Consider the following 27,776-nt stretch of genomic DNA (forward strand, 5'->3'; position numbering starts at 1 on the left):
ATCATAACTCCGTCTTAATTTTAAATGAAAAGTCAGGAAAAAACGATGTTATTACATTTTTATTGACATCTTGATGTCTTCCCCATTTCAAAGGTCGGATCTCGGTGTTTTCAACGAGTCATTGAACGCATCACGGGTCTTTAGAAACAGTGGGAGGAGCTGCAGAGGTAGGTGAACTAATGTTCACCGAATCTGATCGCTCAGTGTTCACAAACAAGCCAGTGCCAGCTCGGTGGAGGACCATAAACAAAAAGAAGAACAACAAAGTTGGTATTTTTTTAGATTTTTCTTGTAGCTCTCTGGTTTAGTCAAAGCAGTCGGGTCGGCAGATAGGAGGACTCCACCAGAGTCCTGTGAATCCAGCAGCGGCAGTATGGACGCAGTTCCAGGATAAGAAGTGGATCCTCATGTCTGTCAGTGGTTTCCTGGCTCTGCTGCTGGCCTTGTTGCCCAGCGGCCAGCTGCTCGCTTCGGGCACCGGGAACTTCAGCACCCAGCCTGGTGTTGGATTAGCTGGACCGACCAGTTTAGCCATGATGTCTGAAAGCAGCGACCAGGTGGGTGAGACTTGATCACTGGTTTTCTAAAGGGAAACAAACTGACAGAACAAATACCTGCAGTTTTACCCGCAGCTGTCACATGATGAATGTGAGGCGACAGGTATGAAGGAAGCTTTCTGTTTAGATACGGATTTCTGTAATTACGTGTTAGTTACGATCGATGAACAAACGAATATTTGTTCTCAGTCCTTCCTTTCTCAAGCACGTTGGAAGTGTCAGGTGCATGATCCTTTTTTTTTTCCCAGAAGATGATCCCTAATTTACCAATGTTCAATTTGCCTCCAGTTATAAATAAACAATTAAAAACAAGCTCAAGTACAGTTTTACACTAAAAACAGTTTTGTGTTGTACCTTGAAATTTAAACCGTTTAAATTGTTTTTTAGACATTTTGGAAAAAAAAAAAAAAAAAAAAAAAAAGAATATTGTTTATGCAGCTTTTATTACAGAAAACGTGACTCACTGCCCAGGGCAGCACCACATGGGGGGAGGGCACAACCACTTATTTTTAAATGCCCTAGGTAAACAGATTCCACTTGAAGCACTCTAAAAATACTTTGCTTTAATGCCTCTTGACAATGAAGATGGTATCCAATCAGCAGAGTGCAATCCTTCAAAGCAAAGAGTTATTTCACAATTTATTCAGGCAGTTGAGTGCATTTCTACAAAGATCTGAAATACTTAGGCGGTCCAGGACTTGTGGGACTTGCCATAATCGATGCAGCCATGAGATCTGCTCCTCAGTAGTAAACCCTGAAGGGAGAATATCCGTTCATCAAATAACTTAAGAGCGTTTTGGTTGTGCAGCAGGACAGTGATCCAAATAGTTAAAAATATGAAGATTCTGGACTGGCCTTCCAGTGTTACTGACTTAAAGAATACGGATACAAATATGCTTCAGCGACTGATTACATTTGTACTTAAGAAACTTTAGAATATGATTACTACAGCTAGAGTCGCTCGTCACACAACGTATTGTTTTTTTAGGCTAAAGTGCTTCCATATGCGTTATGTGCTTTGTGTTGCACTTCTTTATCATAGAATCAATAAATCAGTTTTGATGGTGAAACTTGCAGAGATGTTTATGCTTTTACTCCATCCTGATGCCAGTGCTCCTATCTACACGTTAAGAAAGCTGTTTATTTGTGCAGTGTGACCGGGTGATGAACTACAGCGCCGCAGAGCGATGTGCGTTCGTGAAGAGGACGCCGGACTGCTCCATGGAGGACGGCTTCTTCAACTACCTGAAACTGGCCTTCTGCTTGCTGCCTCCCAACCTCACTCCTCTCACCATCACCCTCTGTGTAAGACCTGTGCATGCATCCATCTGTCTGTGTGTGTGTGTGTGTGTGTGTGTGTGTAGCTGCACGTGAAGCAGAGTCATAAAGCAACAGGAAAATGTGCAGCTCATCAGCGGATCATGAGGAAGTTGACTGTTGACTGTGGAAGAAGTGGGACTGGTATCTGATTTAAAGCTGTAGTTTCACTGTTGGCTAAATCGTGTAATTTCACTGGGACTCCTCGGTTATCTTCACTTCCTCCAGCAAATGAAATTATGAAACTGTCTCATCTGAAGAAGTGATGATTGTGCTAACAGAAATAATCCTGTTGAGAAGGACCATTTATAATAAATAATCCCTGCTGATTAAAAAAAAAAAAAGTAAACAGTGTGTAGTTAACCAGTTATCCAGTATGAATAAGGACCGCTTTCCTGTTTGCATTTGAAAAATTTGAGTATAACCAAACATTACAGCAGCTTGTCTTCACTGTGTCCCTGCAGATTGTTTGGCTGCTCGCCTTGTTTCTCATTCTTGGACTCGCTGCTTCAAAGTTGTGAGTATTTCTCAGCAGCGTGTTCCTCTGGCTGTTCACAGTTTCAGACAGTGAAAGGGTTCGTGAGGCTCACTTCACACACACATTTATGCTCTTAGCTCCGTCAGCTTTATGGTCACATGAGTCCCATGACTGCAGAGAGCTTTCACTTTTGAGATATGGGTTTAAATCTGTGAAAGGAAGCAGATACTTCTGCTCTTGGTTTTATCCCACCTGTTGTAACACCGCTTTGCTGTTCAGCCAGTTGTTGAGGGAAACATTTATAAATGCATTTTATTATGTTTTTTTCCCCTCCCCAGTTTTTGCCCCAACCTGTCGGCCATCTCCTCCACTCTTCACTGCTCCCACAACGTGGCTGTATCCTTTCTGCGCTTCTTTTGAGAGCGTGCAGAGTATTTGGTTTTCTTTTCTAACTTAATTATGTAGATAATCATGTTTTCTGTGTGTGTTTACGTGGACTAGGCATAATCCAATATGAAATACCTCAAAACTATAATTTTATATACATAAATAAAGAAATAACAAGACATGACATTTCTGGTAGTTCTAAAATAATCTGAGATAAAAATTTAAAAATGTAATTATCTAACATGTGTTATTTGTTTTGGTTTTATACATCAAAATAAGAAATCCTGCAGAATAAACATCTGCTTGAACTGGTTAGTAGTCTTCAAATTAACTCTCTTATTTCTCAGAGAGTTACTGAGATCACATTGATATTCATTTTCAATCTTCTCCAACAACTAGCCTGCAGTCAGCTGATTTACAGATGTCCTCCTCTTAGATTGACAGCTCAGCTCAGTTTCCTCACCTGGACTTTGTGTTTTTGATATTGAAAATATTTCAAAACAGTCAAATTTGACTTTCTTGTAGTTACCGTTATTTTGCCAGCTGACCGTCAGGGAACAGCAACACGTGAACAGAGCAACGTTACGTTACTCCGTGCTCCGTGCTGCTGGGTTACTCCTGGGATCCCTTTAACATGACTTTAAATGGTAGGAATTGCTTAGTTGAACATTTTGTTGCTTTTAAAGTGACGCTTTTTAAAACCTTGGTACAACTTGATACCAGTAATCAGCCTGCGCTTGGTGGTGAACTGTTTCTTTGACTGCAACATGTGCTGAGGGTGTGACGTTTCTCGCTTTGGGAAACGGAGCTCCGGACATCTTCAGTGCCATGGCAGCGATCTCCCATCCACACACCGCTGGGCTGGCTGTCGGAGCCCTGTTTGGTACATGGAGGCTCGTTTTATCATTGTTTCTCTGACAAACAGGAAGCTAATTTAACAAAAGTATCTAAATGGGGAAACATGTGTGTCCTCGCAGGAGCTGGTATATTTGTCACCACAGTGGTTGCAGGAAGTGTCGCCCTGGTGAAACCATTTACTGTGGCTTCTCGTCCATTCCTGCGTGACGTCATCTTCTACATGATTGCAGTGTTTTGGACCTTTGTCATCCTCTACAGAGGCACTACAACCCTGGGAGAAACACTGGGTAATCACAAACGGTCTGAGGGGATGCCTTGAGTGGACAGGTGGCTCTCAGTAAATTTTAAATGTTGTTTCTCAGAAGACTGGGACATTAGATAAGACCAAAATATAAAGAGAGGCTCTTAATACAGAAATGTTTTGTCAACACAGTCATGGGAAGATTACTGAGTTGGCAGGAGTTCAGCAAGCAGCTTGACAACTCGCTACAAAGTCTGGTTGCTGTATCCATTTATATTAATGGAAAGTTGAGTGGAAGAAAAAATGGGACAGACATTATCGAGATGCTGATTTTGTTCTTATTATATGTTCTTATTATTTTGTTCCCGCCTGCACAACCAAAAGCACCAACACCTGAAAAATCTGAAAAAATATGAACCCTGATCAAAGCAAAGCTATGTTTGACCTCTCACTTCTATTATAGATATTTTATCTATCATATCACAAAACATTTCTGTGCAGCAGTCTATGAATAGATTCTAGAAAATGGCTAAGTTATCTGTTTAGTATATCTTTCAGCAGGTCTGACTGACCCTGTTTTTCTCTCCTTGTTTTCCAGGATACCTGTTCCTCTACGTGGTTTATGTTCTGACCGTTCTTATCAGTTCATGCATCTATAACCGGCAAAAAAATTCAGCTACAAACGGGCTCCAGTACGTTCCACATGTTCCAGGTTAGAGCTTTTACATTCAAATGCTCTGCGTGCGTTTTCTTTCTGCTGTTATCTTACTGGCGAGTGTTTTTCCTCGAAGCAGAGCTGAACTCATCCGACTCCTCTGACGACGACGACGTTCAGAGCATGAGAGGCGGGACGATCCAGCAGGAATACGGTAAGAACCCATCGGCACCACCGATCGTTTCCCGCGCGATTCACGTCACGCAAAGACAGGTGTTTGTGCTGCTGCTGCAGAGTCCGAGTACAGGCCGCTGCTGCCCTACTCCGAGTCCACAAGGGAAATCCTGCTGAGCTCTTTGAATCCGGTGGACAACAGGAAGTGGAGAAGGAAGCCGTGGACCTGGAAAGTCGCTAAAGTTGTGAAGGTCTGTACAAATCTGGTGAACGGAGCAACAGGAAGAACTCAGATTAAATCCGGTGTCGTAACGTGGCGCTCCTGTCGTCTGGCCGTAAGACTCCGCTGGAGGTGCTGCTGCTGCTCTGCGTCCCTGTGGTGGACCCGGATAAAGAAGACAGAAACTGGAGGAGACCGCTCAACTCCCTCCATCTGATCACTGCTCCTCTGCTGTGCGTTCTCGTCTTCCAGTCCGGAGCATGTGAGCACATTTTAACACGATAAATTGATGACAATACGAAGAAGCTGTTAGCAGGAAGAATTACGTAGTCTAAATACTGAGGTGGTTTTCTTCGTAATCCAGATGGAGGCGTCATGATCCAGGGGGAGTTTCCTGTCTGGCTGCTGATTCTCCTGCTAGGAATGTTTTTGGCTGCTATAGTTTTCTGCACCACCACCAACGACCATCCTCCCAAATATCACCCGGTAAGTGCTTTTGTTAATCCAAATCAGGAGTAGATCAAATTTTAATTGTGTAAAACAGAAAAGAGAAAAAAAAAAATCGGTCGGATTCCCCTCATCTGGACTTTGAGATAGTTCAGCAAACTGTCCAGTGATGTCTTTTTTTAGATTTGAGTCGGTCGGTTTATTGACATAAAGCTTTTTGTAAGTTTGGCTAAATATGTGAAAGTATTTATATACTTATACATGCCTTGTAGAAGTAGCCGTAGCTCTTGTTTTTCTCTTGAGATTACGATAACAACTGTGCATTTCACTCAAATATTATTTGGTAAAGTAGCTACAACTGTAAGATGTTTACATCTTTTGACAAATCATAATTTGGAAAGTCTGGTGTGCATTTGTGTTAATTTGTAGAACCAGTTTTTACTTCAGTAGCAGCTGTAAGTCTTTGGCGGTATGCCTACTAGCTTTGCCCAGCTGGAGGCTAACATGTTGGGCATTTATGTTTGCAAAACAACTCAAATACAGTCAGACTGGACGGTGAGCTTCCATCAATAGCAGTTAAAGTCCTGCCACATGTTTTCTACTGGTACTGGACACATGGATATGTTTGGATGCAAACCATTTCACTGTGGCTATATGTTAAAGGTCATCCTGCTGGACTCCAACAGGTTTTTTTTTTTTTCCAATATAGCCATACAGTAAATGCCAATAAATACTTTGGGAGAACAAAATGAAAATTTTCTGCGATTTAAGCTCTAAGTGGCAGTTCTTTTCTGCTGATACTTTTTCTGGCCAGGACTTTTTTCTTTTTTTTTTTTTTGTGGGATGTCTGACAAATGCTTTGTGATTGGTCGTAAATGTGAAGGGGGCGTGGTTACTACACCAGCAGAGTCTGCAGTAGCAGAGACTTCTTTGGACTTCATGGTAGTTCAGTTTGAGGGATTGCTGCAAAATTCATGACTCAATGCAATCAACTGTCTATTCCTGCTAAATGTTTGCAAATCAGTGACTCTATACCACCCTCATTGGACCGAAAGCTTTTTATGAGTCAAACTGCACTTGACTGTGTTATTTTATAACTACAACTGAATTTTAATGTATTTAATTGTCTCTGAATCTGACTGGACTGAAATTGCTACATTTAATTTGTTCCTCAAACGACATTTGTTGTGTGCTGCACGTCTCCTTTGTTCTCAAACTTCTGTGGCGTTCACAGACCAGCTGGATTTATAATGAGATTAAATTACACTCAGAAATTGTTGCAATGACTTTTAGTTACGAATATCAAAGAGGACTAAATACAAACGCACACGGTTTTCCAGCTTAGATCTGTAAACGACAGTAAAAAAAAAAAAAAAAATCACACAATTTACTTTCTGCTTTTAAATAAATACTTTATTATGTTGGCTTGTTGCATGAATCAAAGTCAGGATGAATACTTTTGCAAGGCAGCTTCCTCAGAATCTGATTACCTCTCTGTTCCCTCAGCTTTTTGCATTTTTGGGCTTTGTGGTGAGCGCGGTGCTGATCAGCGCCGCAGCGTCAGAGGTGGTGAGTCTTCTGCACATGCTCGGTGTGGTGTTGAGTCTCAGCAACACCGTGCTGGGCTTGACTCTTCTGGCCTGGGGCAACAGTATCGGAGGTGAGTTCTGGTAATCCAAGTCTGCTCACAAGACTAAACCTAATTCCCATTTAACCGTGTAATGTGCGATTAATCTTCTCTTGTTTCAGACCTTTTTTCTGACGTCACCATTGCTCGGCAGGGATACCCGCGCATGGCCATAGCTGCCTGCTTTGGAGGGATCATTTTCAGTATCCTTTATTTTCATGTCCACTTGGAAGACGTACCCTTCTTTCTGACATGCACTGAATACATTTTCAGAAAGAGACGAGGGACAGAATTTAAGCTTGGAACGGAAATTCTGTGCGTCACGAAAACCTTTAAGTTTGTTTATTTTCAGGGATATAATTATGGAGTAGTCTGCTGAATGAGAACAAAGTAAATGTTTTTAAAAATGAGCCTTAAAAAAAAAAAAAAAAAACATTAAAATGACGAGGAGCCGTTTTATCCAGGGCAGTAATGAAAAGTCAGAAATGTCCTGGGGATTTTTGTAACTATTGGTTTGAAACCGTTTGGAAAAAGAAGCTTTTGAAGTGATTCACGTGATGTAGTAATGTTTATACTTAGTACTTTTGAAGCATGTTTGAAGATACTGGATAGCTGAAAGATGAAACATTAACATTAGGACAAAAAATATGATCAGTTCCAATACATGCTGAAAAAACAAATAAAAATGGCAAGATTTAATATTTGTTCCGAGTCAGCAGTTTGAGTGGAAATATGTTTCAGCACAACATCAAGGTTCACTCTCATGGAGTAAATGGTGTTCCCATGTAATGCCTTGCCTGTTTTGTTGATCAAAACCTGCTTTTATGATTGTCACTTTTTTGCGCCTCAATACTTTATTAACCTGAACTGCATCAAACATGTTTTAAATGCATATATTTACATAAAATGAAAAATACGCGACCTTGACTGCATTTCAGACATGCTGTTTGGAGTAGGGTTGGGATGTCTGGTGCAGATGTATGACACACACTCCTACGTGCAGGTAATCCTCTCCTTTGGCATCGAGGGAAGACGCCGTTTTGCACAGTACGAAGCTGATCCTCTCGTTTTCCTCCTCAGTTTGAGTCGGAGGGCTTGTTGACGTGGATCGTCGCTGGAGCTCTGGGTTCGTCTTTGGTCCTGTCTTTTCTCATCGTCCCGCTCAGCCGGTTCCACTTGGGTCGGACCTACGGCGTCTTCCTCCTCGTCCTCTACTGCATATTCCTTCTCATTGCACTTCTCACAGAGTTTGGGATAATCCACACTTGAGCTCAAACCGGTGACGTCATCTTCTGCTTGTAAAAAAAATATTGCGTAAAGCGGTAATGTACTCCTTTGTGTTTGCTCGATCGGACTCTCCTGTGTTTAGTCTGTGAAACCAAGTAGCTAAAGACTCCTACAAGAGCTCTGGGCGGACTAAAACCAATCACACTGTGCCTTTTTTTTTGTTTCTCTTTCCATGTCTTGGAGCTGAGATATTGTGATCCAGCTCATGTTGTACAAGGTCATAATTTAAAATACTGTAAATTTTCTACGAATCAACCTCTTTGTGAATTTAAACAAAACTGTTTTTCTGGGTTCTCGGGGGGATGGGGGTGGGGGGAATGCTAGTTTTGTTTTTTTAAATTGCCATCATGATGACAACACAGCAACAATGCATTCACTTGTTTCATTATTTGAATAGTTTATTAAAATCTGCTGTTACTTTCAAGTACATTACAGAATGAGAGCTTATATAAAATATTTGGAGCCTGCTGAGTCAGTTAGAAGAAACCTTTAACATGATGAGTGGTTGGGTTGACCTTTAAGGAGTGTTTAGTGTTCTCTTGATCAAAGTACATAACATGAGTACTGTGTGTTAATACTGGTCAGAGGAACTGTTAAACTAAGGCATCAGATTTCATTTATAATTGATAAATACACAAAGAAACGGTAGTAGCTGGTTTAGGGGGTTCTTCAACGTGTCTCAACACTTCCATCCAGCTCCAGGAAGAAAACGGCGTCATTTTCTCTCACCATCTTCACTTCAAGAGACTCCAGGTTTTTATTCCCCCACATCAGGTATTATGGTGATTTTTTGGGGGGGAACTGGAGGTGCTGAGGTTTCCTCTGTTGAGATGATGTGCATGTACATCTCGCTACAGTCGTATTTAGTTAATGCTTTGACGTTCGCTCTGCGAGTTCAGCTGATGTTCTTGGATGGGAGCCGGATTGCTGACGGGACTGTTCTCATCCAGGTTTAGGTTTTCATCTTCTTGAGACAAACATTCCCTTGAATACTCTGCATACCACTCCTGATGAAGAGAGGCAAAACCGATTACACACCAAGTACAGCTTGCAGAAGTATTTACCCTCCTTGAACTTTAACATTTTCTCAGCAGTTCATCCTCAGACTTTAAAGTATTTTGAGATGTTATGTGACTGAACATAAACTAGTGCAGGATTCTGATGTGGAAGGAGAGAAAAATGTGTAGTTTTGGTCATTTTCAGAAATAACCTGAAAAGTGTGGCATGCATTACTAATCAGGGTCAATACTTTGTAGAATTGGTGCAAAATTTTCCTTCCACTTTACAACGACGTACGCCTTTGCGTTGGTCTGTCAGATCAAATTACAAAACTACACATTGAACATTTTTAAAGGAGACTACTGGAAAACCCCGTATCCAGCAAAATGCCTTCGGTTTCTCACCTGTATCTCCTCTTCGTACATTTTCATACTAAGGTCACTCTTTGTTCTTGATCTTCGTCCCAAGTAAACCAGAAATGTGTGCTGTACAAAACAGGAATGAGACAGGTGAGCATGGTGAGATGGAGAGGAAGAAATGCCTAGAGATCATGTCCTTACCCCGCTCTTGTCCATAGTTTGGAGGACAGCAGCCAGAGAGCTGAGCAAAGACATTGTCGGGGATGTCTGTTTGTACAACTCCAGGGTGGCCAGCGCTTCATCTCTCCTCACCTCCACATCAAACACTATCCCATTTTCATCTGCAACACAACCACACACATTAAAATGACCCATCTCGCTAAACACCAACAGATTAGGGGGGGGGGAAGATGAAGAAAGTCTTAAATCCTGTATCTATGTACATTAAACAAGCAAAATGCCACTTTCTGAATACTACACAGTAACTCAAAAGCACCCTCTGGATTATCCACTGGGTCCCGGTTCTTGCGGCTGTAGTTCATGCGGAACACGAAAGCATCCAGGATGAAAGCCACAATGATTGTCATCACAACCTGAAAAAGAAAATGGAAATTATGGTCACATTCAAACCAAACTCAAAAGAGAAATGCGTCAAAGAAAGAAAACTTAGCTCACCATCGTAACAATGTAAAAAGTCATGAAGTACAGACGGCTCCAGTGGCTCGTCATAGACGTCACTCCTTCCTGGGAGAGCGGAGAAATACAGTAGCAGTCAAACAGCGACGCCCACAGGTCAGCAGTAAAACTGCAGGGTGGAGACCTCTGAGCAACAATTAATTCATGACTAAACCTTACCATGGTGATGTACCAGTTGTTGACCACAGTCAGCTCAAACAGCGTCACTGCAGGGAAAACGTGAGAAGTCTTTTTTTATTTTAAAGCCAACTTATTGCAACAGCGTCTTCACAGATCTGACTAATAAATCAATCAAACAGCTGCAGCTGATCCAGAATGCTGCTGCTCGCGTTCTCACTAAAACCAGGAAGATAGAGCACATAACACCAGTTTTAAAGTCCCTACACTGGCTCCCTGTAGCTCAAAGAATAGACTTTAAAGTACTGTTGTTAGTTTATAAATCACTGAACGGTTTAGCACCACAATACATTAAAGATCTGTTATTGCTGTACCAACCGTCTAGACCCCTCAGATCTTCTGGTTCTGGTCTGCTCTGCATCCCCAGAACCAGAACCAAACGAGGAGAAGCAACATTCAGTTTCTATGCACCACAAATTTGGAACAAACTTCCAGAAAACTGTAAAACAGCCGAAACACTGGGTGCCTTTAAATCTCAACTTAAAACGTACATGTTTAGAGTTGCTTATGGCTAAATTAGGATTAGAGTGTGGGTTTTGATGTCTTTGATGTTTTTATCTTTACTTTTTATCTATTTATTAATTTCTTTTTATTTCTCTCTCACTGTTTACGTTTTAATGATGTACACGATAACAGAAACATAAGTGAATTTTAAAAAAAGCTATATCTAGGGTTGGAGTCCTTGTCAAACGGCGTTTTGACTAAAGTCCAAAGGGTTGGAGTCCCAGTTGACGGCGTCTCAACTAAAGATCTACAGCTTTTTATTTCTCTTTCTCACTGTTTACGTTTTAATAATGTAAAGCCCCGTGGAAAACGTCCCAGTTAAACGATATTTAACTAAAGTCCTACAGGGTTTAGAGTCCCAGTTAAACGACGTTTAACTGAAGGTTTTTTTTTTCAAAATCTTTCTCACTGTTTATTACATGCTGTTTTAATTTTAATTATGTAAAGCACTTTGAAATGTCTTGCTGCTGAAATGTGCTATACAAATAAAATTTGATTGATTGATACAGATCAGACGACTATCGCCTTCAAAATACTATGTACTTATAAGACACTTTGGCATAAGGAACCATTTATTTGTTCATATTTACATCCATAGGAGCAGACTTTATTTCAGTTTTCTTAATGCTCCATAGTTTTTTAAACCCGTTTTATAAACAATTTCTTATAGTTTGTATTTTTTAGATAACTAAATATTTTTAACACTCGGTATTAGGAAAACCATCTCAAAAGATTACCTAGTTATGTCTCCTCATAACTAGCGCTGACTAAAAGCATGCAAAGAAAGATGTGCAAAGAATTTTTGCGTTAAAAGAAAAACATATTTTACTACGGCTCTATGAATCCTTGATGATCGCCAGAAGGCGAGTGCTGAAAGCACTGAATGACTAATAACCGGAAATGTTGCAAGGAATCATGAGCGCATACCTCACAGAGAACGGCCAGAGGACTCTCAGAAGAACCTGGCTCAGAGGATGAGGGTGGCCACACTGACATTGTAAAATCTGGTGAATGTGCTTGGGAAAGCCCACGACAGAGCAGCACATATTGTTTCCAGCTGAACCAAAATCCATTCCCGGCCACTCCTTACCCAGGCCGAAATTTGGCCAATTTCGATGGCTGGTCACTGTAAAGTGACATCAGACTTAAGAGCACAACCAGAGTGGCTGACATCAGTCTGTCTAGCAGCTGTAAGACGGTGACATAGAGAAACTGCCTGACCAAGCCTGAACTGACTGACTGACTGGAGTATGCTGTTCACCCTTCAAAAAAAGATGAATGAGGCTGAATCCAAATTCACCCCAAGAAAAGTGGTTGTCTGAATCAGGCAACTTCTCCAAGTTGACTTAGAGGAAGAAGAAGCACCCTTTCACTGTCGATGATTACAGTCACCTTCACTGCAGTCAAAACAAGTTGCCTCAAGGCCATACGCATGGTGCCCTACATAGAGCTGTCACCTGACACTAGCTGCACTCTGAGATGAGGAGAATGACCCAGTCTCTGAAGCACATGATGACTGCGCCTCCCCACTCTGAAAGTGAGTAACAGAGGCAGCCGGAGACACATGGTCCTCCACAGCCAAGGGTGGAGAAGAGAACCCAGTCATTGAAGTGTCCATCTGGCGTGCATGAAAAAGGGATTTCATTTCTGCGGACAATTGCTCAACTCTTGTGGAAAGGGATGGTCAGACTTAGCCTGCCTCTTCCTAGAAGGAGCCACAGTGACTGTGGCCTCATTCCAGCGCTTTAAGCGCCTGTAGGTGGGGCCACCAACCCAGAAGTTGAAAGGTCATTGTCAACCTCAGGACGCAACTGGGCCAGCCATGCCACCCTCACAGCATGAACATGACACTGCAGTTCATGCAGGGAGTTTCTGACTGCGGTCCCACAGTAAGCACAACAGTGGAAGACATCCGAGTTAAAAACTGAGCCGTGTCCAACCACAAGCAGAAAATGGCCTAAGATAGGGAGAAGAGGTGTGACCTCTACCATCATCAATCATTGGTAAATAGTGGAACATCAAGAGGCCGACGTAGTCAGCTACATTTAGACTGCAGGACGGAAAAAAAAGCATACTGGCACCGTTAGTTCAACACAAAACTGTTATCTTAAAGTTGGCTAAAATTGTCCACAGTGTGTAAAATAAACACAGTGGTCAGAAGTCGTGATCGGGATTAGGTGCAACGACGCCAATAATGCAGCCAGCAGTAAAAAATGTCCGACAACAACTAAATGATCCAAGAACCAAGAGGCTGCAGCCATGCAAAACGAAACGCGTGCACGAGACAAAAAGAGGAACAGAGCCTTGGATGTTCGCGTGGCTGAGGTTCAGAGAAATCTGTGTCACAGGTGTGACTTCTTGGTATTACTACTTGAGTGACAGATGTGCAAATGAAACATTCAGTGCTTAGAGCAGCGCCCTCTGGCGGTCAGTGGGGGTGGAGTAAATTTGGTCAGGCTCCCACAGCAAATTAAGGAAAATCTGATGATTTCCTGAAGGTACCGAAAGGTAAAAATAATAGAAAGGATTACCAAAGCTGCTGAGGATGTCGTTAAAATTGTTGAGATAATAATAGCCTTCGTCCAACACTGTTTTGTTGCCAAACGTTTTGTTGATCTGTCTGTAGGAATCTGCCACTGTGCTGGTGCTAAAATGACAATAAAAAAGTACAACAAAAAGGACATTTTAATATTTTTAAATTTGAAAAATTAAAGTTCCACAGGCAACAGTGACACTTACTTGCAGCAGTTTGGGAAAACCACATCTGCAAAGAACTCCATACCCACGATGGCAAAGGAGTAATAAAAGATGAGTAAAGTCAGGCCCAGACTGGCCATCCTGGGGAAAAGCTCAAACATGGTGTCCAACACGTTGCGGTACCGCAGCTTTATCTTGAAGAGCCTGGGAGAGCAGGAGCATGGAAATTTGAGTTGAAAACCAAAACCGGATCTAAATAAAATGAACTATAAACGTGTGGCCTGATTTTGAAACAAGGAAAACAAACCGGAGCAACTGGAACGGTCTAAGAACTACAATGAAGTAGAACGGCTCCATTTTGAAAGCCAGAGCGATCAGCCCCAAGAAGGCGAACACGGTCACAGAGAAGTCAAACCTGGATGGCGAAAAGCAGAGGAACACAGAAACAGGATGTTTTCTGTACCTACTCGCAAAACTTTTAGTTTTTTTTTTTCAGGCAGGGTTTCACTCACAGGTTCCAGCCGGAGCTGAAATAAGCCAACGGCCCCAAACCTGCTATTTTCAGCAGCACTTCCACACCGTAAACTAAAACCGGGACGGAGCAGAGGAGGAATTAGTGCCAGCTGCAATCGCCTACATCCAATCATGTGCAGTTTTTACACCTATGCCACGTCTGTCAGTGAGAGGGAGGCGGCAGATTTCTACTCACTCGTCAGGAAAACGATGTAACTCACGGGAACAAATTCGGACCAAGAGTATCCACCTGCAGAACCGGAGGAAGGTCGGAGGTCAGGTAGGATTATGTTTGTCATATGATGCGTCTTGTGTGTTTGCAGGAGAGGTCTTACTGTTCATTCTGAACGTCTCCACAAGGATCCACACACCATTAATGGCCACCACCACATCTGCAGACGTCAACACCAAGGCTTCAGTGTGAGAGTTTTAACAGGCGAAAGCTGGGAGAGCCGTGACGATGATGTTGATACTTACACATGGCGTACTGGAAGGCCTTGGATTTCACCACCAGGTGGATGCCTGAAGAGGACAAAAGCGCTCACACAAAGTGTCTCGCAAAAGTATTTAAACTTTTTGAGCCGTTTTATGTTACAACCACAAACTTCGATGCTTGTCTGTGGGAGCTTAAAATTGATAAATTGAGAATGAATAAATAAATAAATAAATAAATAAATAAATAAGTGTGGTGTAGGTTTAATTTTGCCACCTTTATTCTGAAATCCTTAAACATTTGCTATGACAATCAAGAAATCAATTAATTTTATCTATAAAGCACCCTTCATGTTGGAGGCAGCTCGCAGGAAGCACATAATAACGGATATTTCTGAACTGGGTTTGAACCGTCCAGGGTCCAGTCTACAGGTGCAAATACCGGAGTTGTGAAGTAAACTGAAACTGGTGGGATCCTCCCTTTTTCCTCCCGTCTTCGTAAGAGGGCTGGTGGATATTAAAAGTGATGCACCTTCATCTTTTCTTCACTTCCCTGGACTAGCCGGGGGAGTCGTTGCTCATTTTCTTTGCTTAATTTCTTAATAAAATAACAATCAAAACGCATTTTGATTGTTCTTGATTGACTCAGTGTTTCACCTTAGGTAAGATTTATTTATTTCCTTCACACGCCAAAACTTTTTATGTTGCCCTCTTGACTATGAAGGACCATATAAATAGAACCTTCAAGATAAATAGTTGTGTGTTAATTATTATTTTATAAATCAAATCAAAGCAGATTTTATCTGTATTCTGCCGAATTACATCGATGTGAAAAGATGTTCAATTTTATTTAATTTTGAGAAGTACTCATCGAATGCAGAATCAGCCATTTATTAACATTTTTACAATTTGTTAACAAGTTTTATCAATATTTTCTACCACAACCGGAAACTCTGACGTTCCACTGATCTTCTTTTTGGGAAGTTCAACGAAGGTACATTTGGGGAAATCCTAGAATTAGAACCTGTTTGAGGTTTTATTGTAAATGACCTCAGACCCAAGAACATGTCCACCCACCATCAGCAAAACAACTCCACACATGCAGTAAGAGCTACAATTAAATGGTTTAGATCAAATTATATTTATGTTTTATGATGGTTCAGTCAAAGTCAAGACCTAAATCCAATTGAGAATCTCAAGCAGGACTTCTAAACTGATGTTCACAGAAGCTAATTTGACTGAACTTGAGCCAATTTTGCAAAGAAGAATGTTGTAGAAGTGCGAAGTTGGTAAAGTTGGACGTGGTTTTAGAAAGTATTGGGTTAAGACAACTGAATACAAACTTATACCAATCTTCTCAGTATTTTATTAGCAAAACCCCCCAAAAATACGTAATTGCATCTTTTTCTCTCCACTTCATAGTTGAGCATTTTTGTCTGTTAGTTCTTCACATACAAGCCAATTAAACATTGAGATTTGAGGTTGCAAACTGACAAAAATGGAAAAAATGGAAAAAAGTATGCATAAATGTGCAAGACACTGTATGGCGAATCATGGCATTGATTTTGTTACTCCTATTAACAACAAAAACGGAGAACCAACCCTTGAAAATGAGGAAGGCTGTATGAGGAAGATCGTCAAACCAGTGTTCTCGACTTCGTCGCGGCTGAAAAACATTTACAAAACGACAACATCACAGTCAGCCAAAGCAACACTAAATAAAAATTGCTCTCATCATAAAACAAAGAACACAAAGACAATTACCTTCCATTTTAATCCAATGACCTCATAAAACCTATAAAAATCTTGCAGGCTGTAACAAAAAAAAAGACCTAATCATACATCAACCCAGTAAATCTCAAAGGAGGACATTTTCATAAAAAAACCAACAAAAAAACAAACAAAACATCCAGACATTACCTAAGCGTTGGAGCCCCTGATGTATTCAGAGCTTTAAATGTGAGAAATCGGTCTCTTGCAGACATTCGAGGCCTGTAGAATCGCATCAAACCATCAAACTGTTTCAGAGACACTCCCATAGGCCTCTGGAGGGAAAAGAAAAACAGCAACGCACTTAAATGTTAGCAACAACTTCCCAGAGCCTTGGAGAACAAGGCAAAACACATTCCTTTGTACCAAAATCAACCCACATACCTGCCGGCTAACCAGCAGCTGGAAGGCGTGGTCGATGGCAGAGCGTTTATGAAGCAACAGAGACTTAAACTTCATCTTCTCCACGTCGTTAAAAGTATCAAACACAACGGCAAGGAGCTGGTTGGGGAGAATATGAGAAGAAATCCTATTAAAGAGTTTCATTTACTGCCTGGCAAGAAGTATTTATACTCTTTCCTGTTTGCATTTTGTCAAATTGGAACCACAGACTTCCATATATTTTATCAGGATTTTATGTGAAAGACCAATGGAAATGTAGCGAAAGATTATAAACTGAAAGGGGAATGATTTTTTCAATTTTCTGAACCCTCCTTTATTCTTATATCTCAAATTAAAATGTGAAATTAAGCACATCCCATTGCCAAAGCTTGTATGCGTCTACAATCTTTGCACATCTTAACTTTATTTGGGGGCATGCAAGTAAATAGGGGCTGAACACAAATGCATACGAAAAGTTTCAGTTTTTAATTAAGCAACTATGCATTATTTTGTGTCGGTCCCATTGAGGTGTGTGGGTTTAGCATCAGAAAATGTATCTAGGAGGTGAGAACAGTTTTGCTGTTCATTTAACTTTAGTGAAACGAACAAACAGAACTTTTTTGTTTCTTACAGGTTACTTCAGAGAAAAAGGGACTGAATACAAAGGCTCACTTTCAGATTTTAATTGTAAAAAATTGTAATTCATGTATTACGCTCCTTCCTTTCTCTCCACAAATCAAGCTGAACTTTGTGTGGCTCCGTCATAAAATTTCAATAAAACGTATTGGAGTTATAATTGTAAGAAAGGTGTGATTGCCTTGACGTTAATGGGAGTGATGTCTGTTTTAAAGGAGTGAAAATCTTTGTACCAGGTTCATGATGAAGTAGAGCTCTATGGAAAGGTAGACGATGAAGAACACGCAGGACCAGCGGTTCTTAGAGTACGCTGGCATCATCACATCAGGAAAGCTACGAGAGAAAAGCTCAGTCGTACCGACCAAAACCAAAAACATTCAGAAAATGCAACTGTGGAAGAACTAGAAAATACTGACAGGTATGGAAAAAAAATTAACAAATAATATTATTCTCTGCTTACTTTGCTGTGGTAAGCAAAACAAACAGGCTGACGAGGCTGTTCTCCAAAGAGCTGAAGTACTGTGGTGAGAGGGCAGAGTCTGAGTGAACACACGCATGTTGCACAACAAGAGGGAAACCAAACCACGCTGGCATGACGATCATAAACTACAGTCAGGCAAACCAGTGAGTCGACATACCGGGTCAGCTGTGTTTGTGGAGAAGAGACAGAAACCTGGAGGGAATTCGAACCAGATCACGTTATTACCTCCGTTTGAAAAGCAGCATAGGAGGAATTTAAATCAAAACCAATTCTTACCCAAGATGGCGAATATGACCATGAAGAAAAGCAGGAGCAGGAGGATGTCAATGAAAGATGGGAGAGACTGGAAGAGCTGACGCAAGTTTCTGTTTGGATGGGAAGATACGTTGTCAGCAGATGATTGACAATAATCAAACACATGAATGTAGTAACATCTTTTTAGTGTGCACACTTGCGTAATTCAATAAAACACAAAGAAAGAAAAAACATTCAATTAGAAAGAAAGAAAGAAAAAACATTCAATTAGAAAGAAAGAAAGCATAGGAACCCTGCAAAGTAGCAACTGCTTCCCCTGCGTGAGTGTGTTCGTGTGTGTGTATGTGTGTGTGCATTTAGATCATCAGCCACCTGCGCACAGCACCGCAGTATCTGCAGTCCACCAGGAATATCGGTCTCAGAGCTCGGGTCACTCGCATGTGAGACGTCTGTCTGATCAGAACCACAATGGCCTCCACAAACTGCAGCAGCAGCACACACGCCTGCAACAGAAGGAAGAAACAAAACAAACGCAATGCAGTAACCACATGTTTACCAGTTACACATGTGTGAAACTTTGCAGACACAGAAGATATCAGAGACGTCAGGGCACCTTCACCATGGTCCTCTTGTGTCGTATAAACGTCTGGAAGCCTAGCCAGCGAAGTTTCATGCAGAGCTCAAATCCCACCAGAAGCAAAGCCAGCAGCTCCAGAGTGGCATGAACCTACAGAGGAGTCACACACACACACACACACACAACAGCATTTACACACAACTGGGTCTAAAGAAGTGCTTGAATACAATGAAGCTGATCTCTACAGATAATTAAGTAACAGAAACAACCCTTGAAAAAGTATCCAAACTCCCTGGAGCATTTTGTCTCTACAGCAAATAACTTCAACAAGGAGAATTAGCATGTGACTGGGAAAAGACAAGAAAATGATAAATAGTTTTATAAATAAAAATCTGAAGTGTGGCGTGTATTTGCCTTCAGCCTCACCAAGTCAAGCTGCATATGTCTACCACCTTCGCATGTCAATATACTAGAACCTTTCCTCATTCTTCTTTGCAAAACAGTTCAAGCTCTATCTGTGAATATCAAGTTTCTAAATCTCAATGGGCTAAAGACCTGTGGGTGATTCTAACTCATACATTTACTTTAAACTTTTCCATTGTAACTCAGGCTGGATGCTTAGGGTCATTAGGTTTCTTTCTGGTGTTGAAAGAAACTCTGCAGCTCCTCCGGAGTTACAATCTTAGCTGCTTCTCTGATTAATTCTTTCCTTGCCCAGTCTGGTAGCTCAGGTGGAAGGCTATATCTTTGTTGGTTAGCGGGTGTGCTAGCCTCTTTCTATTTCCAGATGATTAATTTAACAGGCCTTCATAATATTTTACAAGAAATTGTTCCCTTGACTTTGAGGAAAAACATACTCCTCCGTTTTCAAAATTTTAATTGGAAAAAAAAAAAAAAGGAAAACCATTTATCCAATTTATTTTACTTTACAAGTATGTTGTGTTGACTTTCGTCACTGTATATAAAATCAGAGGCCATTTTTGTTTTAGAGGCTGTTTTTATTTTAATTATGTAAAGCACTTTGAAATGCCTTGCTGCTGATATGTGCTATACAAATAAAATTTGATTGATTGATTGATTGATTGATTTTTGGGGTTATTTGGGATAGCTTGTGTTGAGACGATGAACTTTAAAAGAAGTCAGATAAAAACTCACGTAGACGTCCAGGCGCAGCGAGGGGACGGCGGGAGCTTCACACAGCGACAGCATCAGCAGCAGCAGACCCGTCACCAGCTCCATCATGTAGAACAGGTGATTGTGGACGAACAGGTACGCCGCCAGCGCTTTTGGGTTTCGAGGGTGACTGAAGAACTTGTCATTGTTCTCTCCTTCCTGCAAGATCAATTCAAAACATAGACTGTAAAACATCCTCATCTGACAGGACAACAGAGCAAAGTTTGATATACAAATAGTTTCTTTTTATTCTAATGGCCATTTAATTACTTCAAATTCTAGATGGAAGCTTCTTAATTATTAAATATTTGAGCTACTGCACTTTTATTTGTAGTCAGCAAACATATCTGGTTCTATAACTAGATTTATTACTTCCTGTAGTCCAAGGTTTATGCATCTGCAAATTATATTTAGCCCAGGAGCTATCATAAAGCTGTTAACTGATCATGTGAGTGTGTGTGCAAAACAAACCCCTTCCCCCCCGTATAAGGCAACATTCATTAAAATGTTTGTGATACCTGCAGGTATATGGCAGCCTCTTGGTAGTTCATCTCCCAGCTTTGCTTTAAAGACACATTTTGGGTTTTGTTGCTCTGTGCCCCAGGTGTGGAAATCACAGCATTGTTCACTATGTCATAATTGCCTCCTCCATCTGAAAAATAAAGAAATTCAAGTGTCAGCGAGTTGGAGCAGATATAATTTAGGTAAATTGACACAGACATATGCAAGGGGTCTCCACAACTTTCCCATTTTGAAATTCCAGGCTCAAAATATCTGGTTGAAGTAATTGTATGTTTAATAAAATCGTGAAACAACTAAATGCTGACGTTAGCTTCTGATCTGGCAGAGGCGTCGGTCAGCCTTTTCCCATCATTGCCTAGACCATAACTTCATACAATCCCCTTTCTGCATGTAAAATCTTCACTTTTTGTACTTGCGTAATAAGAATAATAAAAGTTATCAACTTGAAGCGACACAATTAGAAATAAACAGAAAACAAACATTTAAAATATACAAGTCTGTTTCATTAATTCTTTTTAAAAATGTGTTGTATATTATATACATTTATTCCACACAAAAAACTTTTCAGTTATTTACTGAATCGTAGACATGTATTCCTGTAAAAAAAAAACAACTTAATGTTTTTTCCAAATATAGATTTAAATTATTGTATACTGCAAGAAAAAACTAAAGTCTGTAAAGTCAAACACTTTAGATGCTAAACATTTTTTTTTTTTTTACATACTAATCCTTAAAAATTATAATATGAACATTTTGCAGGAACCCTGAACATAAGCAGTACAGAGACGGGTATGGGCCTACCAATGCAGTCAGGCTCTGACTGTAAGCCATAGGAGGAGAACGCAACTGGACTCTCATCGTTATGGGACTGATTGCCATGGAAACCAGTTCCCTGTCCACACAGGGACTCCATTGGTGAAGCTATGTGAATGTATCAAGGTTGCTGATGTCCAACAAAAGAAAAACAAAAAAAAAAAAAAACTGTGTGATTAGCAGCAGACCAATTGCATTGCAGCACTGGAGAACATCTGGAGATACAGATGGAGAAACATTCCAGTCAGTCCTGATGGAAACACCAGAGACAGAGTCACGAGTCGAGACCAGAACAAATCCTCACAGACGCTCAAACATCCCGGAGGTTTAAACAGTCCTGGACACAAAACACGGTCTCAGAAAAACCTGAGAGAACAGTGACGATAACCGTAAAGAGACACCAAGATTTACACAGTGAAATGTGCCTCAAGCTGAGGTTGAAGTTTGAGCTCAACTCTGATATTTAAAAAGAAGAAGCCGAGGGTGCAGCACTGACATGCCAATTTCTTCTCCTTCCTGCTCACAGAACGCAGACACATCAGAAGAGGAATTGATCCTGCCTTATAGCAGAAACCAACACAAAAAGTCACGCAAAAACTCCATGCCAAGCTTCTGTAAATTTACTCTTGGAAATAAAGCCAGAGCTGCAAATTGTTTTTAGATGAGCAGTTCCCGCAGGTGATCCTCTGCAGCTGCACATTTTACTCCTCTGCCTTCCTGTCTGGTCACTCTCATGCCACGCACAAACAAAACACAGAAAGAGTCTCGGAAATGCGCTCGCAGATGTTGGCCGTCCGCAGCAGATTGAGCTCAAGTGTGAAGAAGATCACATTGGGGCCCGGCAGCAGCCTGAGCGTCCTCCTGACACCGTCGGACCCCGAGTCTGTATGTGAGCCATTCAGATTGCTCATTTGTCTGAGAACAATAAAACATTTGGAACTCCGCGTGAAAAACACGGTGAAGTCAGCCTCGCAGAGACACAAACAGACTCCACAGAGCCAGAGCCTCCCGTTTCTAGAGGGTTCCAGCAGCAACAAATAAAAGCAAAAAGTTTCACACTTCTCTGTCATAAACCACTCCTAGATGTCCTGAAAGGAAATACACATTCCTCTCTTCTTCCTGTTCATCCGCTGAGCAGGAGACAGTGATCCAGTGAGCTCACAGGAAAAACACACACACACCCTGCAGTCACTCATAAACACAACACACACATGCCCCCCCCCAGGAACATCCGGGAGGGACTGGGGGAGGGTTGGGGAGGGGGCGGTCTGCTGAGCCAGCTGTTTCTCACATGGTTATTTTGTAGTTTATGTGAGCGAAACAAAGGCAACAGGAGGACCGTAACGCTGCATATCTTCCCACCAAGTCTTCTGGACAATATACCGCATTTATTTTTGAATCGTTGCGATCAGAATGTGCAGAATATTTACAGCTGCAACATTAGGAGGCAATTATGGTAAGCAGACAAGGAGATATATATATATATATATATATATATATATATATATATATATATATATATATATATATATATATATATATATATATATATATATATACACACACACACACACGTATGATATCTATACATCTTAAGAGATGCACTGGTCACACTTTTCCTGCACAATATTGATTTTTGGTTTTGTTTGAGGCATGACCTTTTGCCCTTTAATATAAAGTACAGTAGCATATATGTGCGGTGGGTTCTTTGATGCAGGTAGCTGTTTTGAATATAAAATTGGATGGGAAAATAACATTAGAAAGCCTTTAAACTTAAGAAAGTGCACAAAAATATGTAAATGGATATTGTGTTTATGGACTGAAAGTACTGGGAGTTTGTTTTGTTTTGTTTTGAATAAAAAGGGAAATGAGAAAACCAGATTTTTCACAATACGTTTCACAATATTCAATCAAAAATTGAAAAAGTAAATGAAAGTCTGAAATTTCAGAAATGACAAAAAACAAAGAAAAAAAAAACAGTTACCTTTAAGATTGAGCAAATACGGGAATAAAGACTGACAAATTTCAGGTTTCGATTAAAATTTGATATAGCAAAAAGCAAAAAAAAAAAAAGTAGAACTAGGAAGATACTATTCTAAGACTAAAATTCAATTTGTATGAAGGCTCCTTGTGTCTATCTGTAGAACTGCACCGTCTCCTAACTGCATTTGCTTTGGTAAGGTGCATGTCCTAACAGGAAGTGCATATCAAACAATGACAGCAGCACCAGACCAGACACACCGTCATTGAGCGAAGCTTAAGCAATTCCACTGCTCAGACTTACTTTGGTCTCCTCTTTCAGTCTCCTCTTCGTTCAGCAGACCGCTGTTTGCCTCGTCCCACGTCAAGATGAGAGGCACATCGTCGTCAGACTCCATAATCACAAATAAATAGGTTCAAATCCGCTTCGAAAGTCACAATAAAGGCCAAAAGTGACTAAATAAACACAAAGTTTGTACCGCAAACGCACATTTGCAAAAAAAGAAAAAAAAAACAAAAAAAACAACCAACAACAAACAAACAGGATTAACAGTAGTTTGTTAGCTAACAGAGTTATCTGCCTGCGTACTCTGTGCTGCTACAGGTGCATGTATTTACAGTCAAATGTCCAGTTAGCACGGACTACGTTCGGCGACAGAGAAGAGAAACGGGGTTGTTTACCGATTCAAACATATGTCACCGATTCACTGGCTTCCTGCCCCTCAGGCTAACGAGCTGAGGCTGTCTGTCTGGGTCCATCTCTGCATCATAATTAGTTCACAAGCTGCCCGCTTCATAACAACAACTGCTGGGACCACCTGTCACCGAGAAAGGAAGGCAACACCTGGACACCTGATCTAATCCATAGCGCCCACCTTTAAACCTCCCCCCTTTCCCTCTATAACACTAGCGTCGAAACAACAATAGATGAAATCCTAGATCAACAACAGACCTTCCCGACACTAAAGGAATTTACGGCAGGGGATTTTCAAAATAAAAGTCGAAGATGATTACCGTAATTACTTTTAATTGACACATTTTAAAAACTAATTAATGAAGAGTGCGTGTGCCAAATCCGCCCTCAATCATTTGACAAAAGACATCTCTTTGAAACAACGATACTGAGCCATAGAGCACTGAGTCTGTTTGTGAACAGAGAGATTCGTCTCTCTTTCTTTCTTGAAAAAAAAAACTGAAAATAAAAATAAAAATGAGGGGGATTTCATGGCGCTGTCGACCTCAAAACCTTAGAAAACGCGAAGTCCATTTACAGTTAGCCGAATTCAAAACCACGAACCGGAAGTCAAGTACAGTGTCGTCATAGCAACAGAAAAAAACATTGACCCTCGGAGCGATCCTGGCGGTAGGACTAGATTTCTTTTCTCCCTTTTATCATAGTTTGGATCATAAGACCGATTTACATATGCGAGAGAAAAAGACTGGAAGAAAGAAAGGAAGAGAGGAGAAGGAAAAGGAAAATGAAAATGAAAAATGCCAGTTGTCTTTAAATCGAGATAATTTTACTGAATGTGTATAGACTTCACTTGGAGGCCATTATCAAAGATAAATCCTCTCAACACCAATGGACACGTGCAAAAATCTGCTCAGCAAACTACAAGGAGTTGATTGTTGAGATGGTTATAAATCATTTTCATTTTCAATTTCCACCATTTTGATAAAAATGTTAAAACTTTTTAAATTCACATTTTCACCTTCAGTTGTAATTGAATCAATCTAATTTTAATTCCAAATCTGTCAGTGGTATGAGTAAGTTTGGTTGTATAACCTTCCAATGTTGTTGAGATTTTGACAGAAATGAGAAGACCTAGTAATCATGGGCGTCACAACAAGATCCTTTGTACAGAATCCTACTGTTTCAACTACTGGTAGTATTAAAAGCATTTAAAATGAGTCAAGACAATTAGTTACCCTATATGTAATTAAGAAACTTGCATGGCCAGGCCAGAGGCTAGATCAGGCCTCCGTGGAGATTTGGAAAAGTTTAAAATAAACCTCAAATCAGTGGATATTTTAAAAGGTTACAATAAATTATCAATCAAAAATATTTTTTAATATACTGTATGATTTAATAATCAGTGTTTCTCATTCTTGTAATCGTAGAATGCCACCAAGCGACAAAATGTTAGCTGAAGAAGCAACAACAACTACTACAACAATAACAACAACAACAACAACAACAACAGAAGACTCTTCATTCAAGCCAACCAGGAAGCTCTCTTCTGAAGCTCAATGTATTTCAAGAGTACTGAAAAACTGCATCAATCAAGTTGAGATTACAGCAATTCTTGGAAAGATCATCCAGTTTTATGCTGTGTCAGGTGTTGTGGATGAGGACTTGTGTAATCTTCTTCAAGCACATCGGGTATTAGTGGAAAGACTGCTGATGCTTGAATGTCAGAAGCCAGATGGGCTGCCAGCCAAACAGGCAGAAGAAGTAAAGAAGAGAGAGATAGTTCAAGTTCGAGAGAAGATAAAAAACTCAGTCAGAGATGTGCTAAGATTTTTCAGAGTCCATCCAAATGTTTTTTGGAGCTTAAAAAAACGTCTAGGTCAAGCAGACAAGAATGAGCGCGTACTAATCAGAATGCTTCAGATGTTTCACAGCTATGTGGAGAAAAGGTTGTGTTCTGAAAATCAGCTGCGGGTACCCCAGAGACAACAGCCTTTGTTCCTCGACAAAACTCTGGAGCTACTGGGTTTAGAGGAAGAAGACTCGGCTACAGTCTTGAAGAACTTGGATAAAATGGTGAGTAATCATTCTGGATGCCGTAAGCATCCTGTCTTCAAGAGTTCGCTTTGACACATTCAAGCCCCTTTTTTGTCATTCCTGCAGCTCTTACAGAAGGAGCGTGAGATAAAGAACCTGGAGAGATATTTAAAAGAGCAACATTTGCAAGCTGAGCATGAGTTGACTCTCCAAGAGGAACAGGAGAAGATATATTTGATTATATTAGGTGCTGAGAAAAGGAATCTCGCAGAAAAAGCAGATCAACTGAACCTGGAGCTCCTCACCTTGATGACTGAAAACAGAAAGGCAGAGAGAATTCTGCAGGAAGTGAGTTTGCAGAAAAAAAGTTTGTGCACATTTTTTATGTTGCATCCACAGACTATGTGAGCCAAAACTATTGTGCAATAATGTAAAGTTGAGAGGAAATAATGCATGTTTTTATTTTTTTTTAATATACAAACATCTGATAGTGGCAACCATTCAGCCCCTCTTCTTTGTTACTTCTGAATGAAATCCGGTTAAACAAATTATCGTAGTAACCAGTCCAGTTGCTTGTCATTTAATCTAGCTCTTCCATAAATGCCCTCAGGAAATTCATTAGAAAACATTATTGAATAAACGGAAATATATGAAAACCAAGAAAAAACGCAGCTAAAGCAGAGGTGAAGTTCTAGAGAGTTAAAAATGCTCCCTATTCCTATAAATTTGATTCTTGACATATAAAAAATAAAAATCAGTGCTGTTAGTCACATAACCTAAAAGATTTGAGAGATTTTAGATGTTTATTTGCTTTTTAGTCTTTCCTTCTACTTCACTACGATGATGTAGTTTATGTTGGTGTATCACATTAAATTCAATTAAACATATTAAAAATTAGCTGTTAGGGGGAAAAAAATCGAGGGATATAAACACCTTTTAGGTGCACTGCAGCTGACACTGCTTTCTTTATTTTTGTGACAGGAAAATGACGGTTTGAGGAGAGAAACTGAAAACATTTTACAAACCTTTGACAAGGACATGCATGAAATCCAGGTAATCAGCTGCTGCCAAGTGCCAAAGTTTTCCTCCAGACATAAAAATGTTTTTTTTTTTTTTTTTTTAACAATACATTATATTCAAAGCTGGCATTCAGTAAATACTAAAGTCCTGTAAATACAGTTACCTGACAATGATACTTTTTAAATAAATGTTCTCATGGATCTTAAAAATAGGCCACTACTTCCTCCGAGAGGCCTATTAAAAATACACATTGCTTCTCCATTCTTTCACATTTTCCTCAGACCAAGCTGGAACGGATGGAAGAGAATTATGGTAAGGAGCTGGAGGAGGTGAGGAAGCTGCAAGAACCCTATAATACCCTAGAGGAGAAGTACAATGAGATCCAGGAGAAGAGGCGTCTGGCAGAAGAGAAGAGACAGGAAGAGTTGAGGAAGCTGCAGCAGAAGATCAAAGCTGTTGTCATCATCCAGGCTTGTTGGAGAGGGTACATTGTCCGCAAGGCCTTGAAGAGCAAGACCAAGAAGGGCAAAAAGGGCAAAAAGGGGAAGGGCAAAGGCAAGGGCAAGGGCAAGAAAGGCAAATAAACCAACCAGTTTCACACTGTCTATAGTTGTCTGTAGTTTATACTTTATATTGTTAGTTATCACAAAGTTTTGGTCAAATTTCAAACGCTTACGTTCTCAGTTTTGAGCTGAAAACACAGAATTGCCACAATTCCATGTTTTTGAACTGTTGTTTTATGAAACGACCACAAGGTGGCAGCGCAGATCTCCATGTTCAGACTTGGCAGCGATCATAATTGAAAGGAGTCGGGG

At 40.5% G+C, this 27,776-nt stretch overlaps 3 protein-coding genes across 7 annotated transcripts; 2 read left to right on the forward strand and 1 right to left on the reverse strand.

The window, feature by feature from the left end:
* The first annotated feature begins 137 nt into the window (after positions 1-137).
* slc8b1 (solute carrier family 8 member B1) lies at positions 138-8,675 on the forward strand. Of its 2 annotated transcripts, none has more exons than XM_088008890.1 (15): positions 138-557; positions 1,710-1,862; positions 2,339-2,391; positions 2,691-2,748; positions 3,517-3,622; positions 3,717-3,884; positions 4,437-4,550; positions 4,633-4,707; positions 4,767-4,918; positions 5,008-5,149; positions 5,252-5,373; positions 6,841-6,994; positions 7,084-7,164; positions 7,900-7,964; positions 8,042-8,675. In XM_088008890.1, exons 1-15 carry the CDS (start codon positions 408-410, stop codon positions 8,228-8,230), a joined length of 1,782 nt encoding a protein of 593 aa, XP_087865016.1. In that variant the 5' UTR covers positions 138-407; the 3' UTR covers positions 8,231-8,675. The 2 variants fall into 2 exon arrangements, with proteins under 2 accessions (XP_087865016.1, XP_014863928.1); XM_015008442.2 differs by having other exon boundaries at positions 139-557; positions 4,788-4,918.
* Positions 8,626-24,591, reverse strand: tpcn1 (two pore segment channel 1). 4 transcript variants are annotated; one of them, XM_088008889.1, is made up of 27 exons: positions 23,895-24,591; positions 23,518-23,605; positions 20,417-20,550; positions 19,881-20,057; positions 18,762-18,875; positions 18,521-18,651; positions 18,170-18,258; positions 18,051-18,085; positions 17,873-17,931; positions 17,646-17,745; positions 16,780-16,896; positions 16,546-16,670; positions 16,390-16,438; positions 16,228-16,291; positions 14,671-14,715; positions 14,529-14,585; positions 14,390-14,443; positions 14,193-14,265; positions 13,988-14,095; positions 13,723-13,884; positions 13,515-13,630; positions 10,462-10,508; positions 10,282-10,350; positions 10,103-10,199; positions 9,808-9,947; positions 9,652-9,732; positions 8,626-9,255 (listed from the first exon to the last, which is right to left on the reverse strand). In XM_088008889.1, exons 1-27 carry the CDS (start codon positions 23,904-23,906, stop codon positions 9,112-9,114), a joined length of 2,487 nt encoding a protein of 828 aa, XP_087865015.1. In that variant the 5' UTR covers positions 23,907-24,591; the 3' UTR covers positions 8,626-9,111. The 4 variants fall into 4 exon arrangements, with proteins under 4 accessions (XP_087865015.1, XP_014863926.2, XP_014863925.2 ...); XM_015008440.2 differs by having other exon boundaries at positions 23,518-23,638; XM_015008439.2 differs by having other exon boundaries at positions 23,518-24,591.
* drc10 (dynein regulatory complex subunit 10) lies at positions 22,516-27,566 on the forward strand. The gene is made up of 5 exons (XM_015008443.2): positions 22,516-22,689; positions 25,335-25,980; positions 26,068-26,289; positions 26,923-26,994; positions 27,243-27,566. Exons 2-5 carry the CDS (start codon positions 25,336-25,338, stop codon positions 27,543-27,545), a joined length of 1,242 nt encoding a protein of 413 aa, XP_014863929.2. The 5' UTR covers positions 22,516-22,689; position 25,335; the 3' UTR covers positions 27,546-27,566.
* The last annotated feature ends 210 nt before the right edge of the window (positions 27,567-27,776 follow it).

This window comes from Poecilia mexicana, unplaced genomic scaffold (genome assembly GCF_051168715.1).
Source record: "Poecilia mexicana isolate PSO_F unplaced genomic scaffold, ASM5116871v1 scaffold_9, whole genome shotgun sequence".
NCBI classification, from domain to species: Eukaryota; Metazoa; Chordata; class Actinopteri; order Cyprinodontiformes; family Poeciliidae; genus Poecilia; species Poecilia mexicana.